The following is a 24297-nucleotide window of genomic DNA, read 5'->3' on the forward strand; positions in this document are numbered from 1 at the left end:
TTAATAAATATATCAGCTAAAATAAAAACTTTATTTCCAGTAATCGATTTGTTCTGGTTTTTATTATTTCATTTCTAAATTTCAGAAAGGTGTTCTGTAGTATAAATGTACAGAACAAGTACATTATAAAATACTGTAAGTCACTTAAAATCAAAATAAGAATTGGACGATAAAACAAATGTCACAACAATGACATTTATCAAATTCAATCAGACTTTGTTCATATTTCTTGTCTTGTCCAATTTAGTCTGCTGCTGTAGAATTGTATGATACCTCTTATTTAACTCTGTTATAATCCAATCCACTTTATTTATATAGCACATATTAAAAACAGAGGGTTTGCCGAAGTGCTTCACAGCAAACATAACATTATAATAAAATATAATATTACAATAATAGATCAAAGGCACACATACGAATAGATAAAAGGCACATAAATGCTATGGACAGACAATAAAAGCATACAAATCGATAAAACAGCTCAAACTGACCCGAAAGCGAGGGAAAAGAGGTGGGTCTTCAGGTGGGACTTAAAAGTGGGAAGGGTGGGCGTTATAAAGGCATTAGCACTGAGGTCATACCTATTGATGGTGTTTTCTGGACTCCATTGTATTTAGAGCTGATTCTTATATTATGTCCCATCCTTGTCTAAATAGGGAGGTACAACGTTTCTTGTAGTCCAGTAGTAGACCCCCTTTAATGACCTCAATAATAAACATAATATTTACACATTTCCAAACATCCAAAAACCCAAAATGCATATACCAAAAACGGAATATTGTAAGCTCCGTAAACATAGAGGTTATTCCAGGAATGTCGTAACTATACAATATTTCAAAGATGTACCTAAAGGGGTCACTTAGTGTATCAACTTAAAGGTAGGGAAATACATTCACTTCAGAAACACTTGTTGTTATATTCCATGGAATGCTCTTAACATCCCGATAGCAATGAATACATTAAATGCTTTGACAATAAATACATACAAAAAATGCATCTGTGGAAGAGACTCATCTGAGTCGGACTAGGATGGCCTACCTGCCTGTCCACCTTCTATCTCGTGCACAAATGTCTCTCGTGCCCTGATTGGTCGTGTGTTGGAGGAGGGGCTCTGTAAGGAAGTGGCAGATTTTTTCCGGCTGCGCACTTTCAAATTCTAGCGCACTCGAGCTGGTTTCTGCAAAATTACCTACCCCACCTTTAATAATTATGTTGATACTGTAAAAATCTGAATATCTTCATAATAAAATACAATCAGAACATGTTTTATGTATTGTATTTTGTGTGGATGCATTACCATTGTATTGTGTGCATTTTCATGTTATTTGATCGTTAAACATTTGCAAAATTCAGTACAAATACAGTATGATAATGCTCCATACACAAGTGTTTGGTGAATCAACATTTATGAACAGACTTTCCCAAAATAAACTCATGAACACGAGGTCTCTCAGTATCACTCTGTAATGTTTAATTGCTTTTAAAAGATTGCGTACCATACAAATGAGATACATTGTTTTATAAGCAAATATATATTATACTTTCAATTTGATAAAAGGTTACAGTCTGTACAATCATCTCCTGTGTCTATACTTAATATGATTCAATTTATACAGCGAAATCATGTAGGCCTATATATCATAGAAAAATTACCTCATAATAAGACATTTTAATTAGCTCTCAAGGTCACACTTTTAGTTGCACTGTTAAAAACATGTGTGATTTTGGAAATACTGTGAGATTGTTAACCCTGAAAGAAGATACACATTATAAAAGCAGCAGTAGTAGAAATAAGGTGAGCTGGGAATTTTTAAATGGCGATTTAAAAAGAGAATTGTCATGAAAGGTTACATTTGGCACATAGAGCTTTGCTTCAAATACATGTACATTAAAAGATCATTTACCATTAATATGGAAGTAGTATCCAGATGTAGCTAAAGGTTATGCAACAAGGCGGATCTTTTACAATTTATAGAAGTTTAACATTTCATTTAGTAAAGAAACTTCCTTTCCAGCACAGAACATGACCTCTCTTAACTTTCACATTTGGCATCACTCTCTATGGCTTGGGAGGGACATCCAAAAGAGCCACATTTCCATCATTATTAACATGCTTATTAAACCAATTCACACATTTATTTTAACCACTCTTTTGCATAGCCTTGTATTAGGCTGTCTCTTGATATGTCCGAGCCCTTACAGTGCTTTACGTTACGCAGATTTCTACAGATGTTCTTGTTGTTTCCTCAAACATGCCCAGGGTATTTTCAAAGATCTGAAAAACAATCTGAGGAAGTAATTGAATTAAACATTAATCCATTTAAAATCCTGAAAAATGTGCCTTATTAATTCATAAATGCTCAGCAGTGGTTTGTGATGGCACTGTGGTGACAGAAATGGTATGAGGATCTCAAAAGGAACAGTGCTGTTCACTGAGAAGGAATGCAAATTTCCTGCAGCTGCAAATAGTTGCGGTAACAAAAAATTCCATTCTTTGCATCTGAAACAGTATCATCAGCATTCATTCTTTCCTCTCAAGTAGTGTGTGTGAAAACACTCCCAACGTCTAAGTACAACACACACACACACACACACACACACACACACACACACATGCACTCATGCAGGGAGGTGAGGTGAGGAACCACTCGTTGCCCCTGCCTTCACCTCTGTTCTGGGAAACAGAGGGAACATGCAGGTCGGACTTAACTGGGATTAGCAGGGTGGTGGGTGTAATGGGATGAAGAAAGGCTGGGGTGTCAGAGAAGGATCTGAGCTTTAGCGAGTGTTTGTTCGGGCTCGTATGAGTCCAGGTGGATGTGGGCAAGCAGGAATTGCAGAGGTCAAAGAGGTGCCACGTAATTCCCAGGAAAAGTCCCAAAAGCACGAGTCCGTTCTGACGTACCTACAGAGAGCAGAGAACACACTGTGGTCAAACAACGGTGACAAATCAATGTAAGCACATATACTAAAACAATTCACAATGCATAGTTCATTGTTGCGTTACCATCTGAAATGGTTCATTATGTCCACTAGAGGGAGAGCTAACACAGCTGTATGTTTTCATAACCTAATTGAACAGAAACACTAAGAATTGATGTAATTAAAACAATCTTAACAACATTTTATTATGTTTGACTTATTTTATGAATGGCTTTAGACTTGAAATGTACTGTAACATCTTATTATTTTATTCTTTATCAAACGACTTTACTGACGCCATATCATGTAAAGTCTACAAGGTGGTAACAATTACAGCCCCCATTACATCAAAATATAAAAGGCCCCCTGAATGATTGTGTATGAAACATATATGAATCATGGCCTTCAAGTCACCTTATAGCAAAAAGAAACAACAATGGCGACACCTATCAGAGTGACTTCTTGTTAGCCGGTCCCTTCATCAGACTGATAAAACACTAAACAAGGGATTACATTTTAAAATAATGATGTTTCATCCTTCAGGTTTAAGGTATTAAAACTATACTGAAGGCTCGCTCTATATACATACTTTCAACATACATCTAAATTGAGGTAATAGAAAACTGTGAAATTGCTGTGATTTTTTTTGTATTCATCTCCTTAGTCCTTACCTACAAACCAGCCATCGTCACATTTCTCCATCACTTGCACAACGTCTCCTTCTCTGAGCTCCAGCTCATCTGAATTCTGCGGTTTATAGTTGTAGACAGCTTTATGTCTATAATAGATACCATTGAAAAAAAAGACAAACAAATAGTTTGAGCCACAATTTCACCAAAGCTGCAACACTTTTGCAACCATATAGACGAATGAAATATGATGACATACGGGTGTCGTGGAACCGCTGTGGAATCAGGGTTGTTTGGCACTTGTTGCAGGGAGTTAACGTGTGACCGAGCCGTCTGGTTTGGTATCTCACCCTGCAAGAAATAGAAACATCATGTCAGGCATTATGAAATAAAGGAATGATTAACAACACCCCTTTCAACACAAACAGTGGTGTGGACATGCAGTGAGATTCTCAGGCAGGGCAGTGGAGCAGACCTGTGGGGGGTCAGTGTGTCTGGGAGTGTTGGCTGTGGTTACTCCTACTCTGTGGGAAACAGCAGATTGTGTCCCAGCCCAGTGGTTGTTGTTCAGGTTGGTGGGTGAAGCCGTTTTTGAGGGCCATCGATTGGCTGTTTCTTTGGATACGGGTGTCTGAGTGGGGGAGCGTGATTGTGAAGCTGGGCTGCTGTAAGGAACAGGTGAAGATGGATACAGAGGGGAGTTGCCGGGTTTAGGGCTGAGGGACGAGGGGCTGAAAGGGGATAAGGGTGACCGCGGGCAGGGGGAGTGCAGCGGACGGCCTGGACTCTGGGGTCCGGGAGACATGGGGCCCCCCGCTGGGAAGTCTTCAGAGGACAATCTGGTGCGGGGCATCTTGTTGACCTGGACATAGTTGGACGGGAAGATGCCGCTCCGGTTGGTCCCTGAGATCCTCCCCTCTAACCACTTATCGTCAACGTGCCTGGTTACATTGATCACCTCGCCCTAAGGAAGAAACACAGAGACAAATATAAAATCCACAGAAATGTAATATCAATATATTGCCTATTGATAGAAATCATTCAATTTTAGTTTGGGAGTAACACGCAAACCTTGGTACTGCAAAACCCAAGTCATTTTTACACTTTTTCACAGTTTTTGTTCTAATTAAAAAACAAAATACAACTTGTTGATTCATGAATTTCCATGTGCAGGCAGGGAGGAGGATTTTGTAAGAGAGCCAGGCCAGCTGTTTCCTCCTGTTTCCACACTTGATGCTAAGATAAGCTAACCAGCAGCTGGTAGCTTTCCATTAAGGATAAAGCCATTGGGAGTGGTAAGAATATTCTCATCTAACTCGAATACAAATTTGAATGCATTTGATTGCTCATAACATTTCACACAACAAACTGACTAGTGCAACAGATTATTTTGTTCCAATACATAATTCAATAGAAACATTTCCTCTCTGTTCCAGCAACACTGTAATACTCACTTTCCGGAAAGATAGTTCAACAGGTAGATCAGCATTGAAGTTAAACAGAGCCACAGCTTCCCCGTAGTCCAACACCTGCAGAGTGGGAGACCTTATCGGTGTCGGCTTCTCCGTAGGAGCCAGGATCTATGGAGGACAAGGGAACCAGCTTTGAGAAAGTATCACATGGTTTGAGATAACCAGCACAAAGCAACAGCACAGATAGTTCAAATGAGACCCATAGAGAAATGTACCTCCACATAAGATGTGGGGAATATGCCCGCTCGTCCATGATGTTCTCCTTCAAACCAGTTGGCATCTACCTGCCGGTGGATGTAAACAATGTCGCCTTTCTGCAGCATGAGCTCTCTGAAGAAAGGAAAAATAATAAAGAGACACGCATAAGGAAAATAAATGAGAGTTAAAAGTTCAAATGTGCATTCAGAAGGCACTTTAGATTTGTATTTGAGTTTTAAATCTGAGATCCTTTTACAAAATGTTTTCTTGAGAACAATATGTTTCAATATGTACAAGAAAGGAAATGTCTATTATATCCGCTCACACTGTAACTCACTTCGGTGACTGAGCTTGGAAACTGAACTTGGCTCGCGCTGCTTTCATCTGGAGAAACAAACAAATCATTCAGGATTCAAGAATTGTAGGTGCAGTCATTATGTGAACAATTTAGGGTTGACAACATAATGCCACAACTTTGGTCATTCTTTTTAAGTATCAAGAAAGTCATAGAAACATACCTTTTTCTCCTCTTTCTTAGCCGGGAGCTCCATGGTTTCATTTGCAGGAGAAAGACAATCTACTGTAGAGCAAAGTAAAAGGCACAGCGGTGTTTACCGAGTCTTAAACGGCACTCTTTTGTTCCGCAAATGTTGTTTTTGGATGTGTTGCTATGAAAAGCCCTAACAGCTCCATAGGTTTAAAAAAAGGATCCTGGAAATTGTTCAGGCTGGCCCCAACTGGACTCATTTCCAGAAAAAAACAATTGTTTAAAGCTAATCTTAAATCAGGTCTTCCGAGTTCCACTTCCTATTTTCGCGGGCTTCCTCCCCGCCCATCTACACCTTCGGTTTCTAAAGGAAAAAACTGCAAAAGCTTTTCTATGCAAACATTTGTCTCATCTGAAATGCCAAATACCAGAGCAGAAGACCACAGTGGCAATTAAAGAGAATCATGGGACCTTCAAAATATATTAGATTACGAAAAAAACCTACATCAAACATATGCCTGATTAAATAAGCAGCCTGCACACGGGTGGGTTCAAGTGAGATCAACGAAGAGGAAAAACAGAAGATGATCAACTTATGGACAGTTTAAATAAAGTTGGTGGGAAAATCTTAGTGTGCATTTTTGTTTTGAGCCCAAAAGAGAATCCATGTTTACCATGTGTGGGGGAAGAGGTCAATGATGAGCCAACAGAGCGATGGACAGGCTGCTTCGCTGCTGATGAATTGCTGGAAAAAAGGAAGAAAGTATGAACTTTATGTTTTTTTTACTGCCAACGTGTCTCCCGGTCAGGGGGGAGGTTGTCGAATAACATCAAAGTACATTCAAACACACACAAACAGAAATAGCCTAATTTTACAGCGAGAACGTGTGTGTGTGTGTGTGTGTGTGTGTGTGTGTGTGTGTGTGTGTGTGTGTGTGTGTGTGTGTGTGTGTGTGTGTGTGTGTGTGTGTGTGTGTGTGTGTGTGTGTGTGTGTGTGTGTGTGTGTGTGTGTGTGTGTGTGTGTGTGTGTGTGTGTGTGTGTGTGTGTGTGTGTATGTGGCAGAGTTACTGTACAAAACATCTGGCTGCAGCTGCTAGATTTCATACACTGGACAGAGATGAGACAAATAATCAGACAGCTAGAAGGCCAAGCAAACGACACTATGTGCCTCAAGTTGTCATCGTTGAAATAAAAATCTGTTTAAGATTAAGTTTGGGGTTTAAATCACATTTACAGCCCCCACAACTGCATTCATGATCAGAATGATGTGCCTTTTTTGTTTCTGGGTTAACAATTAAATCCATAACCCAAGGCTTCCTGCCTGGCTGCCTCTGAAAGCATTTACATATTTCCAGACAGTACTGTTTTGTGTTCCAGTATTTGCAGCTGGGCACCATGAGCTACATAACATGTCCTTAGCAACTGGGTGTTGGACAAAAAAAAACCTTATCCAACCAAACCAGGAAAGGTCAGAACCCATGAACTCAACTTAGCAAACAACAGCGAGAATCCTCCAGGAGAGCATTACGCACATGGAGAGAAATGTGGAATGCAGCCTGCTGTTTGAAGTAACAAATACTGTACGTGAACTTGTTAACATTCAACAGCTTCATAACAGAATCCAGGACAGAGATTCACCTGATCAACTAACTGGACAGGTACAAAGAATAAATGGTTGTGCTAACTGCAGGTATTTGTTTCTTAAAACGGCAGGAAGTAACGGGAAGTTACTCACACTCAGGGAAACAATGTCAAAGTGCATTAAGAGGGTGTTGGGCTCAGAGGAGGTCTGTTGGGCTCAGAGGAGGTCTGTTGTTCTGTGATCGACTAAGGCCTTAACATTGACCTGTCTTGCATGTGTGTCTATTATGATATGAAACATCACTTTAAAACCTACTATACCATCATTATTTACATTTAGCTATCACTAAAACTGTGTGCAATCGATCAAGTGAGATTACAAATGTCTAAAATCCACTTGTTTGTGAGGAATTTGCATAACAGAAACAGAAAAATACAGGAATGCCATGGCTTTGTACAAAACTAAGTAGAGGTACAACTATGCCAAGAAACACTGAAAGCCCTGAATCTACTTTGAACAGTATAATGTTGTGTGTAAGAACAACTCTACACTTTGGTGTATAGAAATTAAACTGACAACTGATAACTAGTGACAAATGATACTAATGTGCATTAAAAAACTCCTTTATTTAGTCTTGAAGTGGAACCTTTTGTGGAAAATGCCCTTTTAAATGATACAAATGTCAGTTTACATGCTATTTTACCTTTCTGAATGTCTCTTCAAGTAATCATATGTATGTTGTTTTCTTAAGTTATGTTGTCACTGACCTGTAGCTTGTAGTCCCAGTCTTTGGTTCGGTTACCGGCTCTTTCCCTCTGGCCTCCTGAAAGCAGAGTGAACATTAAGTTAACTTTGTTCCCTTGCAGCCCGCTGTATCTCACAGCTCAGAGGAAATCTCACAACAACTCAGACAAAGTAGAGGTGCTGACCACTCCCAAAGGAGCAAGAAATCCCCTGGGTCCTATCCTCCACAGCCTAAAAAACATCACCATTCATGATCTGTCTGAGCTGCCAGTGATTTCAATCAAATCGCAGCCTATAAAGCAAATGTAATCACACAAGAATCAGGAACAGCTTGAAAATCAAAAATCATTCTTGGCAGGGTTGCATCCAGATCACTCTCTAAAACAAGCATTGCGGGGAAATGTAAAGGTAATTGATTGCAACATTTCTTCATTTTTTTGGCAGCCAAATTTGCAGGCAAGTGATTAACACAACACATCAATCCAACAGCAAGACAGGCAGGTGATTCCAGGGCGGTCATCCAGGAGGAGGAACAACACACAGGGCTAGCAAGCTAGAAAGCAGGGAGGGACGCTGAGTCTCGCAGCCTTAATTGGAGGGGGGGGGGGGGGGGGGGTGAGGGTAGGTGAGGATTCTGCTAGATTTGGAGGGAGGGATGCTTCTGTAGAGAGAGTCAGGAGGGGGGCTCAGTACCTCACCCCGGCCTCGACGCTGCTTCTTCTGGGAAAGTCTCCTCTCCAGGCCCTGGATCTCCGAGTCCAGCTCAGCCTCAAAGCGGCTCAGCTCAGAGACCAGGCTGGCCTGAGCCACGCAGCCGCGGAGTTGGAATAGCAACATTAAAATACAGAATACTTAAACAACATGGAGCTAATGGTGTCCCTTTTTGTGGTGGTAGAAAGATAGAAAGTAAATGCAGGAATTAAAATGTTGTCAAAGAAGCTCACCTCAACTGAAGGGGGATTCGGTGTCTCAGGTTGTTTCTTCTGGGATGTATGAACCTAAAGAAAGCAGAAAGCGACATTAAACAGAAGTTATTCTTTCATCCAAAAAAATGTGGGTAAAATCTATTTTTAGGACTTTGCTGCGGGTCCATGTTCGTGAATAATGTTGCGTTTCATCAAATTGCTTTTATTTACTTTACATAGAAAGCCTGGGGTCAGGTTATATTATTCCAGAAAGGAGTATTGGTTTGATTTGGGGAAAATGTAACTGCAACAGTAGGATGGGGTCTCAATAGGGAACTACAACACATGTTTGTCCTGGAGCCCACTATGAATTGAATACTATTCTGACAATGTGTTTTGTATTCAAGAAAATATTTGGAACTGAGCGGTCTTTCCCATAAAAGAGTTTGCCCAAAGACAAAATCAGCAAATCTCTTTTAGTGGAAGAATTCAAGACAACTAGACTGTAATCTGGACAATGCAGTAGCTGGATTAAACTCTTGAATATCGTATAAGAGGTTAAATTCTCAAATATCCCGCTCTCAATCTGTCTTTACAAAGAGAACAGCTGATTCTATCAAACATTACTTTAAAAGGCTCTGTTGGAGAGAACCAGGAACCCCTTGCTCCATTTCCAGGTTTTTTTGTGTGAAAACCTTGGCTGAAGGTGTCCATGTGAATGCCAAGGCCTTCCCCTCCGCTGGGAGCCGTCCTCACTACATGCACAGACTGTAATGTCAGTGTGAAGCAGCACAACACCTGATATGGTCTGAGCGCTGGTTTGCTAAACGCCGTCCAGGGGATCGAACTTAGGCCGCTGTCATAAGAGGAAATTAAATAAGTCTCCATGCTGTGGGGCATTATACACCACAAGAGGTTAACACCATAATGCGGATCACAAGACACCTCCGTTTCCATGGGGGAGTGGAAACAAAGATTCCTTTTCTTTTACAAGCGGCCACTGGGCACAATATGCACCAGATCTGGGACATTGTTGCAAGAGCCATTAAAAAGAAACTACCATAGAAACACTGCTCTGTAACTCACCAGGGGTTTTTAAACACGGTGACAAATAGAAACGGCTGCACACTCAATTACAAAAGCTCTGGGACACTGGAGAATACATAAGACAATAAATTACAACCCCAGGGGTAAATAAATATGAGTCAAAGTGTCAGCTTCAGCAGCTCTTAGATCACTGACTTTCAGCACAATACCTGATAGGATCACAGACGTAAACACTTAGATCATGGCTTTTCTTGTCTGGAAAGCTACATGAATAAATGTTTAATCCTCAGAATCAAAGAAAGTGAGAACATCTGGTTGAAAGTGGCAGTAACGCTGTGAAATGACCACATTCACAAGTTCCCTCGCGTGAGAAGATGAAATATGAGGACTAATCCGTAAAGAAAAGGTGCCCATCCTGAAACCTGTTCCTGATCCCCCCCAATGGGAAATCAGCTAAGACTTAAACAAAGAATTCAAAACCATTAGAGCCAACAACAATGCTAGGTACATTTATCCATCCATCTATCTAATGGAGTTTTCTGCTAGATTCATATCAGAGCCTGTTTTTAAACGATGAATGCATGTGAGGTTGTTACCTGGTTTTGGCTTTCCGAGTTGCTGCTCTTTCCAGGCTCGAAGTCAAATATGCTCCTCGGTTTAGGAGGCTGCTTTCCCGGGTCTGACAGCTTATCTACATCCTCGCTCCTGAAACATAACACCCCAACACACACACACACACACACACACACACACACACACACACACACACACACACACACACACACACACACACACACACACACACACACACACACACACACACACAGCAAGTAAATCCAAGCTTCATTGTGAATGCCTGTAAAAACAAATCCCAACATGTCTATCCCACACGTTTTCCCTCCACTGCTATTGGTCTGAGTTTGGGTTGGTATTCACATAAGACTTTATCTGATGTGAGGAATGCATTCATTTTGATGTGTAATCTAATGCATAGTTGAAAAGAATTCAAAAACAGCAGCACATAAATATCCTCTACTTCAGTAGGTAAATATGCACATTTTCTAAATTCTTGTATCTCACAGCGTGCGTGCAAAATAACTTTGGTGTTATCTCCAGAATTAGGTCAAACCCTATAGCACATGTTTGTTTTTTTCAACCCAAGCTGTATTAGTCTGAGGTCTGAACAAAGGTACATAGCTAACCTTCAGTAAGAGCTTTAATAATTAGTTTCACATATTGGTTAATATGCTAGTCACTCTTGAGAGTTACGTAAATGAAAATATAGAACATGGTGCCTGTCTGAACAAGCACCAACTAGAAACCCTTACACACACAAATCAAAATGTTATATATCTGTTATATATATTAGTTTAATTTATTTCGTCACAGAAAGGCTCCCAGAGGGTACTCCAAGAAATAACTGCACAAAGGTAGACTAGCTCAGGGGTTCCAAAAGTGGGGGTCGCGAGATGATAAAAATAAAAATGGAAAATAAAAAATTGATGAATTTTTTTATAATATATTTTTTTTAATTATTATTCATAACAACGTTTGCATAGACATTTTCAGGGGCGGACTAGCCATCTGTATAATTTCCCCGCAACGAGGCTCCCCCTTTGACAATCCACTAGCGCAGTGTTTCTCAAACTTTTTCATACCAAGGACCACTTAATAGTAATAGTAGTAGTGATAGTAGTGAGACAATAATGACACTCCCACGAGAGTGCGGAAAACTGAATCCCCCAAAATGCGAAAATCGTGTTGGTGAACACGAATCAATAGATTACATTAATTTCGTGACTATAACACAAAATGCCGTTAGACTGGGCTGGCCATATGACAACACACACTGGCAGCTTGCCTGTTTTCTCTCTAGTGCATGCTGGGATATGCTATAAGCTAGCTATCCTCAACCAGTTAGCGGCAGCTGACAGTGGCATAACACATCATTTAGATTAAATGTTTCAACCATCTTAAGTGGACTTCAAAAGTTTCAGAACCCCTGCAATATCCCCCCTGTGACCCTGAAGCCATCAAACTAGTGTAAACTCACCAGTCTGGTAGGGCTCCATAAGGTGTTAGCCTGAAGAGATTCTTGTCTGCTTCATTACTTTCTTCTGTGATGTTGGCAGATAACTGGATTCCTGCAGATCATGTGATCAGAGAAGATCATTCTTAAGTAAGAAACAAGTGGTTATGTAACTTTGTAGGATAACAATGTGAACTTTGGTTGATTCACTTACGTTCAGATGACCATCGGTCTGAATCTTCCATCTCAGGTTCTAAAAGTACAACAGAGAGACTTTTTTTAGACTCTAACACTGAAGTCGGCTACTTTGTAAGAAAAATCATCAATACATGTCATTTCTTTTCCAATTACTCACATGCAATACCAATTGATTTGTCTTATAGTAAGACCTACATTTTAAACCACTGTGTAGTATATTAGATATTGTGAAAAGTGGTATATTGTGATGTTAGTGAAAGTATTATGAATACAGTAATTTAAGCAAAATGTACTTAGTTACAAAGTTAAAGTAGGTTACTGATTATGCAGAATGACCCCTTTCAAAGTGTTGTATAATATCAATATTACATGATTAGATATTTTACTGGTATATTATTGTTTAAGCAGCTTTTTAATCTTGAATCTACTGTCTGATTCCCCCATGATTAAAAGTTGATCATATTTGTTGTAGGCCTACATAAAAAGTAAGTAAAGTATATCTGAAATGAATGTCTTTGCTCTACGAGACATCATCGGTAGCACCTCAGTGAGATGCAGAAGCCCTCCTTTGGAATCCAATAGTGTGTCCAAAACAGAAATCACTTGCAAAGAGCTTAACATTTTCTGCTGAAACAAAACTAATCCAGAGTGGCTCAAAGCACCTCAGTGCTGCATGCAATGTGGTGCCATTAACCACACAAATAACAGGGATTGTGTCTCTATTACGCAACACATTATAGAGACAAATGAACCGCCTGGGGTTTAGATAAGTGACTGGATTATTATCACAGCCAAAACACAGAGATGACATAAGACTTTTGTGCTCTTTGATCATGTCTTATTCTGCCTCTCCAATAATCTGCTTGTCTGCTGGATCCCCTCCATAATACCTGACACTGACAGAGAGGAATTCACTGTGGTGTTGTGTTTGAGTAGAGGAGGAGGAGCGTCCTTACCCTCTGGCTTCTTGTGAATCTGTCTGAACATGCTCTTGTACCAGTCTCTGGGCTTGTTCACACTCTGGTTTGAGAATAAAAGGTAGAGTGCAGAAGGTAAACACATCTGGGGAATTAGAGCTAGAGAAAAACAGCAACAATGGATGAAGCAAGAACATAAACCTGTCAAATCAACATAAATGTACAATTTTTCTTGACGCAGTTTGTTGAGAATGTAGGCAGAAAAATAATAAAAGTATTAGAACACATATTTGATAACCAAACAGTACATTATGTATTTTGTTCTTACTGATCTGGAGGCAATGGGCATCCCAGTTTCATCTACTGGACCAATTCCTGAGAACTTGATAAGCCTCTCCTCTCTGGTGGGAGTCCTGCTGCGTGGTAAAGTGGTGTGGCCTTGGACGCCATTGGACAGTCCATCTGAATCATATTGCAAAAACAAATTTAGTATATTTTTTCCCTTTATTATACATTTCAGATTAATTTAGGTGTGTTATACAGACATGAGTCTACTTTCAAACTCTTACACATCACACAAAAGCAGTCCACATTATTATATATTACACTTCCTCTGAAACTTTAACTGCATGTTGTTTACTCTTTGACAGTTGTAATCTCTTACTCTACAAGTTTCTTAAGTGGTTACTTGTAAACTGATATTTTTAAATACACTTCTTCCTTTTAAACACTTTACTCTTTTAAATGAATACGCTGTGACTGACCATCAAATCCTTTCAGGCCTCAGGTCACCACCACAAAAGATTGGCTAAGCTTTCATTGTTTATACACAATTTACTTCTGGGGCTTACACATGAGCTGTTTCTTCAACACTTTACCTAATTCCATTTCAGGACAACAAATCAAATGACACTTAAATATTAAACTCCTTTCAGTGTTCTTCTACTCGACAATCTTCTACTCCTCACATCATTTAATTTCCCTGCTTTGACACTTCTTTAACACCTATACATTTCATTAAGATCATGCATTCAAATCGAAATGTCTTGCTCTTTCCACACTTACATTTTCAAGAGCCATTAGAATAACAATTTCTTCAAACATTGTATAGAAAGTTAATGTTTCCAGCCTCATGTTTACATGAAGAAATCATTCAATTCTATTTAAAGTCTTAACACATTTAAAAATGTAAAATAAAAATGTATTTCCTTAGCGCTTTAATTGACTTTTGTTATTCACGGATTATAAAAACGGTACCTTACCTTGGCCTTGGTTTGGACCATAATAAGATCCAAAGCTGAGATTTGTTGGTCCATTTCCATTCACTTCTGACACCTTGAGAGGAGCAGAATTAAAGATATTTAATAATGGTTTCCAAACATATCCATGGCTGTCATGCATCAGTTTTCCACAGGGAGGAGCACTTGTTTACTGAATTCCAACCTCTAACCATTGTTACTAAACACAGCCTCCAGGAAACTTCTGTGCATACCTTAAACTCCCCAGATGACAACCCCATAGAGCGGAAAGGGCTCAGAGGAGGTGTGGGGAGCCCAGGGGAGATGACCACCACCTCATGGGTCATCACTGGAGAAGTCAGGATCTGCTGGCCTGAGGAAACTCCATCATCCCCGCAGAAGATGACCCGGGAGCCATTTGGATCACCGACCACCTCCACATGTTGCTAACATAGAGGAAATGAGAAATATGGATGAACAAAAACAATGTGTGAACTCTGCTCCTGTCATGTGCTCCTGTCGGCCGGGTAAACACCGCTCTCTACGGGAGGTCATGTGAACTTGTTAACTATTCTCCAGAGAAAAACTGGCCTCAGCGGGGGACCCTCTGATGAAAAGGCCCCTAATTTATTTAAAGCAGGACCAGTGGGAAGTGGTGTTCCACCAACTTCATCATCTCTCTAGCCACAACTGCAGAAAGGTCTCATTCAAGGTGCAGAGTGGGGGCACTGAAACAGGAGAGGACCATTATGAGCCCATTAACTCCCTATTCAGCAGGCCAGGGGGCGGGGAGGTTGGGAAGGGGGCCGCCGATGTCAACCTCAAAGTCCAGCCGTGCTAGCAGCGGTCTCCATAGTGATCTTTTTACTCCCCCCCGTCCATGACGGCCAGTCTAGCTCTCTTATTGTCACGGTATGTATTTGAATCAGGTGCCGTGGTCCTCCCAGGGGTCATGGGAAAGCCTCTGAGCCTCGTGGAGAACTGCTATCTGCATTAAAGGCATGTTGTGTTGACCCTGGGCTAACCTTTGTGACACTCATGAGTAGTTCTCCTGGATATTGAGGCGTTAAATGTGCCTATTCAAGACAAGGGGATTTGTTTAATTGATATGGGATGTGTAATATGCGATAATGGGAAAGTCAACATTTAGAGTAATTAAAGAGCATTACCTGAGACTGCATGTGATCAGTTTTGGTCCTTGTGTGACAGAGATGAAATGCTTGTGCCCAGCATCAAAAGAATCTGCAAATACATGAGAAAATTCACACTATTTATATATGAACTTGCTCTTTTTTCTTTTCAATTGTACAAAGTTTCTAAAGGGGTTGCAATAATCATCATGAAAATAAACTGTGTTTTATAAAAAGGGAAATGTACAACCCCTTTAAGATAAGAGTATTGTCCGAACATGATGATAAGGTTTTTGTTTTTCATTTTCTTTTTGGCAGATTTTACATTTATTTAGATTCAAACAAAAAAGTAATCTGTTTTGAATCTTCAATCGGTCACCTCATTTTCAAATGTTTCTCTATCCTGATGTTTCATGGAAATACAGACACGTCATATTATCACACAGTCTTAAAGAGCACAGACATAAATACAGTTTTATGTGAAGCCCTTTGTTTAATTGTGTGTAGATAAGGGCATTGTTGAATGAGAGTTGTAGATCGGTTACATTGTTTTTGCAGATTTCCAATGTATATCATACATATTTATTCTGAATCTTTCAGCATGCCCTTTTTTAACCCTTTGAGTCATTATTGTGTGGGTTTCCACAAAGCCTCTCAGTCATAAATCACATGTTGTATCCAGACACAACTGTTCCATTATCCCAGCCCACCAGTATTCAGAAGACGGAAAGTTGGCGTCACTTTCCCCTGGTACTAAGGAAAAACCCACCCAAAAAACGAGTGTGACTCACAAACCTGCTTCACTTTCCTACTCATACAATGCCCTAATAAGCTGGACTGAATGATGGAGAGGGTCTATTACTGAAAGCGAAGCTCCTAATCAATTGCACCTCAGAAAACAGATTAGGGGCTGCTGTTTCAACTTCAAAGGCACGGGGAGGATGAGGGGGAGGCCATTTCTGCTCCTGTGTGCGGCAGACACCTCTCATCTACAGTGGCTAAATGGCCAATAATAACTTTGCAGGCATAGGAACCACAAACGCCATTCAGCCCCTGTAACCCTGCACTGTAAAACCAAGGTTAAGTGGTTAAGTCTTTGTGCACTGTGTGGATATAATGTATCTTATCTTGGGAGCAAAACAACAGATTGTAATGAAACAGTATCAGTATTATGGTGCAAGCTATGGTTATGCAGCTTGGCAAGAAGCTAATGATCAAGTGTGGCTACTAGTATTACATGCGGAGAGCTGCCCAACCCAATTAGCACTAATGAGTTCTCCATGTGGCATTTGCAACTGTGCATTAGGGTCTATAATTATTGTGGCCAATTCCAAGAAGCCTATATTAGCTGTGTCTCTGTGCACAGGGTTAGGACACAGCACAGAGAGCATGCACTGATAGAATCAATCCTCCTCTTTCCAGACAAACGATGTCACTCCATGTGAGTCATCATCTCCCAATAAACTGCCTTACATAACGGGAGAAATATGGGGACCGGAGGATTGTGCCTGCTACAATACCATTACTGCTCAGGCTTGACAGATGACCTATCATCGCCCACAGCAATCACGGCCTGCTGATTATCCATCTGACAATAGACGACATTGCAAATAAGCCACATTAACAAATGATGGCTTAATGTAATCTCATTTACAATGCGTGTTACCTGCTGGTTCTTATTAAGTCAGGATATCTCCTCAGGAGGTTGCTATTCACTTAAAAGGCCCCATCGCATTAATGAACAAAAACCTAGACGAGGAACTATTTGACTTCTTTTTATGAGTATGTCTCCACACAGGCCTCTTTAAAACAGGAATTCTTAAGAGCAAACAAAGGAGTTACTTCTTTTTAAACATAGCAGCTTTTTTCACACCCATTCATTTCAAACTAGGATTGGTAACTCGAAAACATATGAAAAATTATATTAATCAAATGTATATTTAAAAAAGGTGCAATCCAACAAATAATAGGACTTTTATAACATGTAGGGAATCACAGGAAACACAAGGAGAAATGGTCAATTTTGAAGCAGCGGTGAAGAAGATGTTCTGTATTTTAGTCCCTAGTAATGTGTAAAATCCTAAAATGCAACCTAATAGCTTACTTTCTCAACTCATAGATGTTCTGCCTTCTGTTAACCATTTCAAGTTTCAGGAACAAGCCAAGGTAAAAGGCATGACTGACCCTTTTTTTAACTTTTACTTTAGAAAGCTCTCTCCAGAAGCAATAGAAAAAAATGGACAATTGTTCTCTGAGGCCAAATATTCCTACTGGGTATTAATTCAATAAGTGTAAAATTGAAGAAATTCCCTTTTGATACGCATAATGTATTACATTTAGTGAAAGGAATGCCTGCAGTGAAAGCAACTCTGTGACACTGACAACTGCTGAAACCCCTGTTTTCTATTTCCCAGACGGACTGAGTTGATCGTGTGTGTTATGTAAAGAACAACTGATATGTGTCTTAATATTTTCTAGAGTCATGGAGCACTCTTTGTTTGTCCTTTAAACTGATTTTGTAAACATTGACATGGAACTCCCTCCACTCAGCAGCCAGAAATGTTTCATCGATGCCGCATCCTGATGTAAACTCATGTCATAACATTGCTCTATGTCTCAGTGGTGCATGCATTCCCCCTTCAAGAGCACCAAACAGGATCCTACCTAATAAGGACAAATCAGTAATGATATCTAGCAAGAAAATCCCTGTCCAGAAGTCTGGCTCTCCCTGGGGTGGCTGCGGACGCCCAGTGCATTTTTACGTAATTACCGAGAATCAACAGCGGAGGTTGCTAAGCTTTCGCATGGAGACAGGGCTCAGAAACTGCGTGAGAGTGTTGATGCTATCTGTTTGAAATGTATGAACTTTATAGCCCGACGTATTAGCTAAACCCCTGCTAGGTGAGAGGTTCATTATCACCACAGGATCAGTTTAGGATGGAAGGAGCCATAAAAGGCCTCAGCAGAGGATGAGATGATGCCCTGCGTTTTATATTTCCATCTTACTGCAGTGATTCTTATGCTGCATTCTAGCCATGTTTGAATCTCAAAGGCTTTGTTGTCATATGCACAGTAGCTACAGTGTAGTTATGGCAATGAAAACCTTAAGTCCCAGGCTCCTCCAACAGTGAAACATAAGACCTAAAACAATACAACTCATTTAAAAAACAATAAAATAGTGCAAGTAGAAACAGAGTAGAATAAAAGTAAGTAATGGAGATGAAGTAAACTAAATACGTGTCAGAGAAAATACAATAAGCTAAATGTTGCAGGGAATGTTGTAAGTGAACAAGTAAATGGTCCCTAAAGTAAAGTTAGTCCCTCACAGGGTAACTGAGGACATCCAAAGAGAGAATCAGGGGTTATAAGTATGAACATATCTGCATCTGTCCCCAGGGTAACACATCCGGTCTCGAAAGAAGCACAGGGCCGAACGTTAACCTCATTCAAGAAACAGAATTCGAACAGCTCTGTCATGAAATCCAAAAGTTGTGTTGTGATAAACTTGAAAAAGAAAGAAAAAAGTTTACTTAGTGAAGCACAAGGTTTTTTTCGTATCCTTTTCTGACCCAAAGGGAGCGGATGAGGAACCAGACTATTATCTGAAGCTGCTGAGCCAGAGCAGCCCTACTCAGCAGCTAAAAGGTCAGTGAACTTCACCACACCCCTGTGATTCCTCTGAATCACAAAGGGAGGTTTCCATGGACCGGAATAGCAACAAAAACCTGAATGCAATGGAAACAGCAAATTTGCAAACCTTGAAAATGGGAGAAAAGACAAAACCATTCACTCTACGGTGATAGCAAGTGAGCTAGCTATGAGGTCATTATTTCTCAACTCTCATTACTCATCAAAAGTCTGTTTTTCCTTCCTTAGGATGATGTGACTGGGTCTTACTGAGAAGCCCCTGACCTACGATGACCTCATTCTCCTCCACATGCCGAGCTCCTCGCATTGTTCTCTCTAAGAACAGGGCTGCCAAGGTGACCACACACACCCTCATGGAAACCTGACACACTGTTGACCCTTTTGTGATTTGTTGGTGCACTATTAGTAAAGTAGTGATTTGCGGTCATAGGGAGAATCATGATGTCCATACATCATCAGTGCCCTCTGAGAATGTGTCAGTAATGAGCTGGGACAATGACAGAGAGTCCTGAGACTTAAATAAACCAAATAAAACTGTCACATCTCCATTTATCAGCACAAGTGTTGTTCTCTGCTTCCGTGTGCAGGGTGAGGAGAAGTGCTGAGTTAATGATTGACTTCATAAGGTGGGAACTACTGCAGAAGAACGGATCTAAGTCCTGCTGACACAAATTAAGGACACGGGCCAAAATACAAGCTCAATATTTGCATAAGGTGGTCATGTTGTTTGGGAGAGCACTGACCTGCATTGCGTTTGACATTAAACACTTGTCTACAATCTTCAAAAAGCATATACACAGTCTGATCTTCTGATAAAGTGTGTATTTCCTGATTGAACAACACGATAGACTGAAGGGTAAAGTCTTTTTAAGCATTTGCACAGACAAATTATCACCGTAGCCTTAAAAGTTGCGTAACAGGGTCATAAAACATGGATAAATCCTGCCTTAATAAGTGGTAAGAAGGTAATCACGAGCACATTTGCTGAATAAATACAGGGGGTATTTATTTCTAAACACATGAAATGAGTCACTCAGTAGTTATGTGAGACGTTAGAGGTCCTGTGAGGTTTGATCACGCAACCATGCTGCCCTGCGAGCGAAGCAGATGTGCGGCCCATACAAGGTTCTGGAGCTGCTAGTTTATGATATGCAGTTATTGGGGGGATACACACATTTATCAGTAGGGAAGTATGTCACCTCCTTGTATGGTGCTCCTCCAGTCAGAGCAACAGGAGGAGTCAGTGTTTCTTGTCAATGGAGAGGCAATGTGTTCCCAGGAGGAGAATAAATCAAAGCCTCTCTCTGGGAGAATAACCCAACGCTGAGCTGAAGTTTATCAAACCTGTCTTTACAACAAACACACTTCTAATCATCCAGGATCAGTCCTTATTAGGGTGGATCTGTTAGAGTAAAACCATAATGCAATGTGTCGGACAGAGCATGAGAAAATACAAACACAAATCACTCAAAATCTCACAAATCCTCATGCCTGTCATTTTGCATCTTCAAAAGCTGAGTGCAGCCTGTGGATATGAGGTCTGGCAGCTGGAGCCTCAGTAATATTACAAAGGGAATCAGAGCCGGCTGTGGAAATCACCCTGACAGTAAGGGGAGCCACCAGTGATGACTGGATGGTCCTGATTTCAGGCCATTTGAAATCGGCAGCAGGATGGGAAAATAAAGTCAGACTCTCAGAGGCTCCGCAGGCAGGTGCGCGCAGGGATCACATGTTTGGAAACAAGGTGCCCTCAGTGCCCTCTCTCACTATGTAACTCACACAAGATCTTGCCTCCACAGATTTCAACATCAAAACATGGGTCAACTTGTTTTCAGGTGCACGGCAGAATCAGACAATGTACTTGTGGGCAGGTCTGCAGCACTAATCCTGTGGAGCAGCCCTGAGCCGTCAGACAGGTTACTCAACATTTACTCACAAGCTGACGACAAATTAGTTTCTATAGTGTCAATGTTTAAGATCAGTCCCTAATATTTAAACATACCAAATGTACTCACCTTAAAGTGGCTCCAACAAGTGAACTCACACCTCTTTCTGTCAGTGTTGCTCGTAACCCACGCTGCCCTCTAACTGAGACTCTCCAGACCAGGACACACAATCTCTCCCTTTCTCTTTCTCTCTCTCTTACTCTCCGCACTGCCTTCCTCCGTGCAGGACTTCCCGGTTGACAAGCGTTGCCATAGCAACCCACTTTCGGGCCCTCGTTGAAAAAGCACCCTCTGCTCTTGCCTTGTCAGCTCGGGGGTGAAGCAGCCCTATTGTTGTGATGAGGTGATATTTCACAGGGTTAACCAAAGGGGAATGCAAATAGTTAATCACCTCCACCGCCCAGACACTGCCCAATGACTCCATGAAACCCCCTCATGACTTAATCTCTCCTCCTTTTTGCTTTTGTGTGTGTGTGTTTATGTGGAGGCTACAAGTAGAGAATAGGAGCTCTTTCTGTTCCAGTAGCTCTGAAAGTGTTTCAGAGTCATAACTCCAGTACACCGCTGAGTCCTGCTGACTTTTCTCACACAAACACAAGCAATACTGTTAAATGAATTATAGCAGAGACTGAAGGATGTTCAAACTATTCAAATCAGGAGATGCAGTACTGTATATCTGCACAGATACGTAAGTCAGCATTCAAATTCCAGCAGCATGCCAAAAGCAGTCAAAGACTCATGTCTCTAATCCTCCTATATAATACTTGCCCAAATAAAAGCCGGATTTCAAGTTAGCCTGCATTGCTGGCCAATACAGACCTGAAATCTTAAGTGCTGACAGGCTTGTTTTGGTGCTGAATCACCAGCAGGTAGACAAGGTGAGCAGTCACATGCTAACAAATGCAATCAGCTTTTATACTCATTCACTTTGGGTTGCAGTTATAAACTCAAATGGAGTAGGCTATATCTGAATATGTGCAGTTAAAGCTTGAAATGTAACGACTCAGCTCTTTTTGAATAATTCAGTGGTCTGGCTTGGTGGAGCGTAACTCAGGGCAGATATCCATTTACAGCCCGCTCTCCTGACAGGGTTGTTTTTGCCAACAGTTGAGCCGCTGAACCTGAGGGCCACGCTGGGAAGTGCAGGTTATGAGGCTCCCCTGATAATCTGTGTCCCGCAGGAGCAGACTTTCACCCCGCTGTGACCACATCTGACACCCTGTCAATCTGCAGCTAAATGAGGTAATCACGCAAGAGGCGATTGCAACTTTGGCCTGGACCCTGACACCTCTCCACACACTGGATCCTTGTTCGCTTTGTCTGTCTCTTCACTAAACAAACACAAGGCTTCACCAATGCCAGCTCCCTTTTTTTATTACAGCGACACATTGTCAGATCCGGAGGAGAGAGGTATGATGTATGGCAAACACTGTCCGTTCACACTGAGTGGTATGTGCCAGTATTTTTACAAGAGGAGCTCATTAAAAAAGATTCCTGTGAGTGAATTAACCATGACATAAATCTGTTACCCAAAAGCTACATCATTTGGCGACTACAGTATAGCTTCTGGCTTTTTTCCTTTGCTGTGAGAAAACAAGAGACAGCAAGTCTGTAGAAATCAAGATGAAATGAAGCTGGAGATGGATGAGGCGACTTTTAAACAAAAACAACACCATAACCGTGAAGACAGATAAGTAGGTCTGGACGTCATACAGTGTCATTCATACCACAGGTTGAGGTAGCACGTTAGGAATGTTTCTGTGAACAAACACAAGAATCACGGTTTCTTTGAGCGGTATACAACATTTTTCGGTCTGAGCCTTGCATGGGGACTTTAGGTCACAACGTCAGCTAACAATGCCCGATATAGTCATAAATCCCCATGGTAACTGCTGTTCTTATTTAGAAAAGTCTGGTGATAAAAAGTGCATTTCTCACTGGAAAACATTCAAACCTCTGAAGCCACAACATGAAGCCGATTTTGAAGTAAAAGATTGGCATCTGACACAGTAAAGTCTGACAAGTAAATCCACAACTGTTACATAACAACGTCCTGAAAATTCAAAAGAAACAGCAATAAAGATGACAGCACAGATAACAAACAGCCCTTATCTTGTTTGTCTCAGAGGTTTCAAATTATGACAACATGATGCTCAAATCTGTGCCAGACGCAGCTGCCTTCCAAATCAATAGTCATTCAAAAATACATGGAAACACCAAAATCAAACTCATGGCAAGCTGGAAAAAGTTGTCTGTGTTGTAAAATAAGTGGTGCAATACTTACAATCGGGTGCAGGCTGAGCAGTGAGGTCTCCTCAGTGCAGAGGAAGTGAATGAAGAGGAAGGAGGGACCGTTGCTGTTCTCCTCTCCCTCTCCCTCCCTCTTTCTTTCTTTTCTTTCTCGGGCCAACAGGGTGTCTTTTATCTTCGGTGAATGATTCAGCGTGGGTCTGAATGTTTGACTGAGGGTCCGTAGGCGTGTGTGTGTGGCTTATGTTCCCAGGTTTCTGTGTGTGTGTGTGTGTGTGTGTGTGTGTGTGTGTGTGTGTGTGTGTGTGTGTGTGTGTGTGTGTGTGTGTGTGTGTGTGTGTGTGTGTGTGTGTGTGTGTGTGTGTGTGTGTGTGTGTGTGTGTGTGTGTGTGTGTGTGTGTGTGTGTGTGTGTGTGTAAGCATGCACTTTAAAGCTCATCAGGGAGAAGGCCCTTCCGTAATAGTTTCCATCCACAGCTGGAAATAATAGAGATTCCCATACAGGCACAGGCGCAGTGGCACCTCCCTCCAGTGTTTCACGTGTGAGGGAATAAGAGGCAATTTCCATAGTCATCTCAAAGACCTGAATAACACACATGTCATAACAGCACTATCTATTCACTGTTTTTACCTCATTCACATCAGGAACAAAGAGTCTGGAGGGCTTTCTATGAGATGGCTTTATTGCTCACCTGTCACTTTGCAAAGTCCATCTTTATATTCAAGAACACACACACACACACACACACACACACACACACACACACACACACACACACACACACACACACACACACACACACACACACACACACACACACACACACACACACACACACACACACACACACACACACACACACACACACAGTTCAAAAGTCTCAGTGTTTCCATGTTTTCTTCCAGCACCATACTCACCCAGTATGAGGAAAGCCTTGCAGCAGAGCTTAGAG

At 41.1% G+C, this 24297-nt stretch overlaps 1 protein-coding gene across 6 annotated transcripts; it reads right to left on the reverse strand.

Annotated features, from left to right (window-relative positions):
* Positions 1-1448: 1448 nt before the first annotated feature.
* On the reverse strand, positions 1449-23535 carry sorbs3 (sorbin and SH3 domain containing 3). Of its 6 annotated transcripts, none has more exons than XM_079689412.1 (21): positions 23379-23535; positions 15540-15612; positions 14625-14816; positions 14395-14467; positions 13461-13594; positions 13172-13235; positions 12232-12270; positions 12042-12132; positions 10585-10693; positions 8981-9034; positions 8730-8837; positions 8060-8115; positions 6383-6453; positions 5740-5801; positions 5559-5605; positions 5239-5353; positions 5006-5131; positions 4027-4515; positions 3811-3902; positions 3594-3700; positions 1449-2905 (listed from the first exon to the last, which is right to left on the reverse strand). In XM_079689412.1, the coding sequence occupies exons 2-21, from the start codon at positions 15549-15551 to the stop codon at positions 2844-2846; spliced, it is 2103 nt and encodes a 700-aa protein (XP_079545538.1). In that variant the 5' UTR covers positions 15552-15612; positions 23379-23535; the 3' UTR covers positions 1449-2843. The 6 variants fall into 6 exon arrangements, with proteins under 6 accessions (XP_079545538.1, XP_079545539.1, XP_079545542.1 ...); XM_079689413.1 differs by lacking the exon at positions 23379-23535 and adding an exon at positions 21164-21295 and having other exon boundaries at positions 5740-5798; XM_079689416.1 differs by lacking the exon at positions 23379-23535 and adding an exon at positions 21164-21295 and having other exon boundaries at positions 4414-4515.
* Positions 23536-24297: the final 762 nt, after the last annotated feature.

The sequence above is a fragment of the Notothenia rossii genome (assembly GCF_949606895.1).
Source record: "Notothenia rossii genome assembly, chromosome: 6".
Classification (NCBI taxonomy): Eukaryota; Metazoa; Chordata; class Actinopteri; order Perciformes; family Nototheniidae; genus Notothenia; species Notothenia rossii.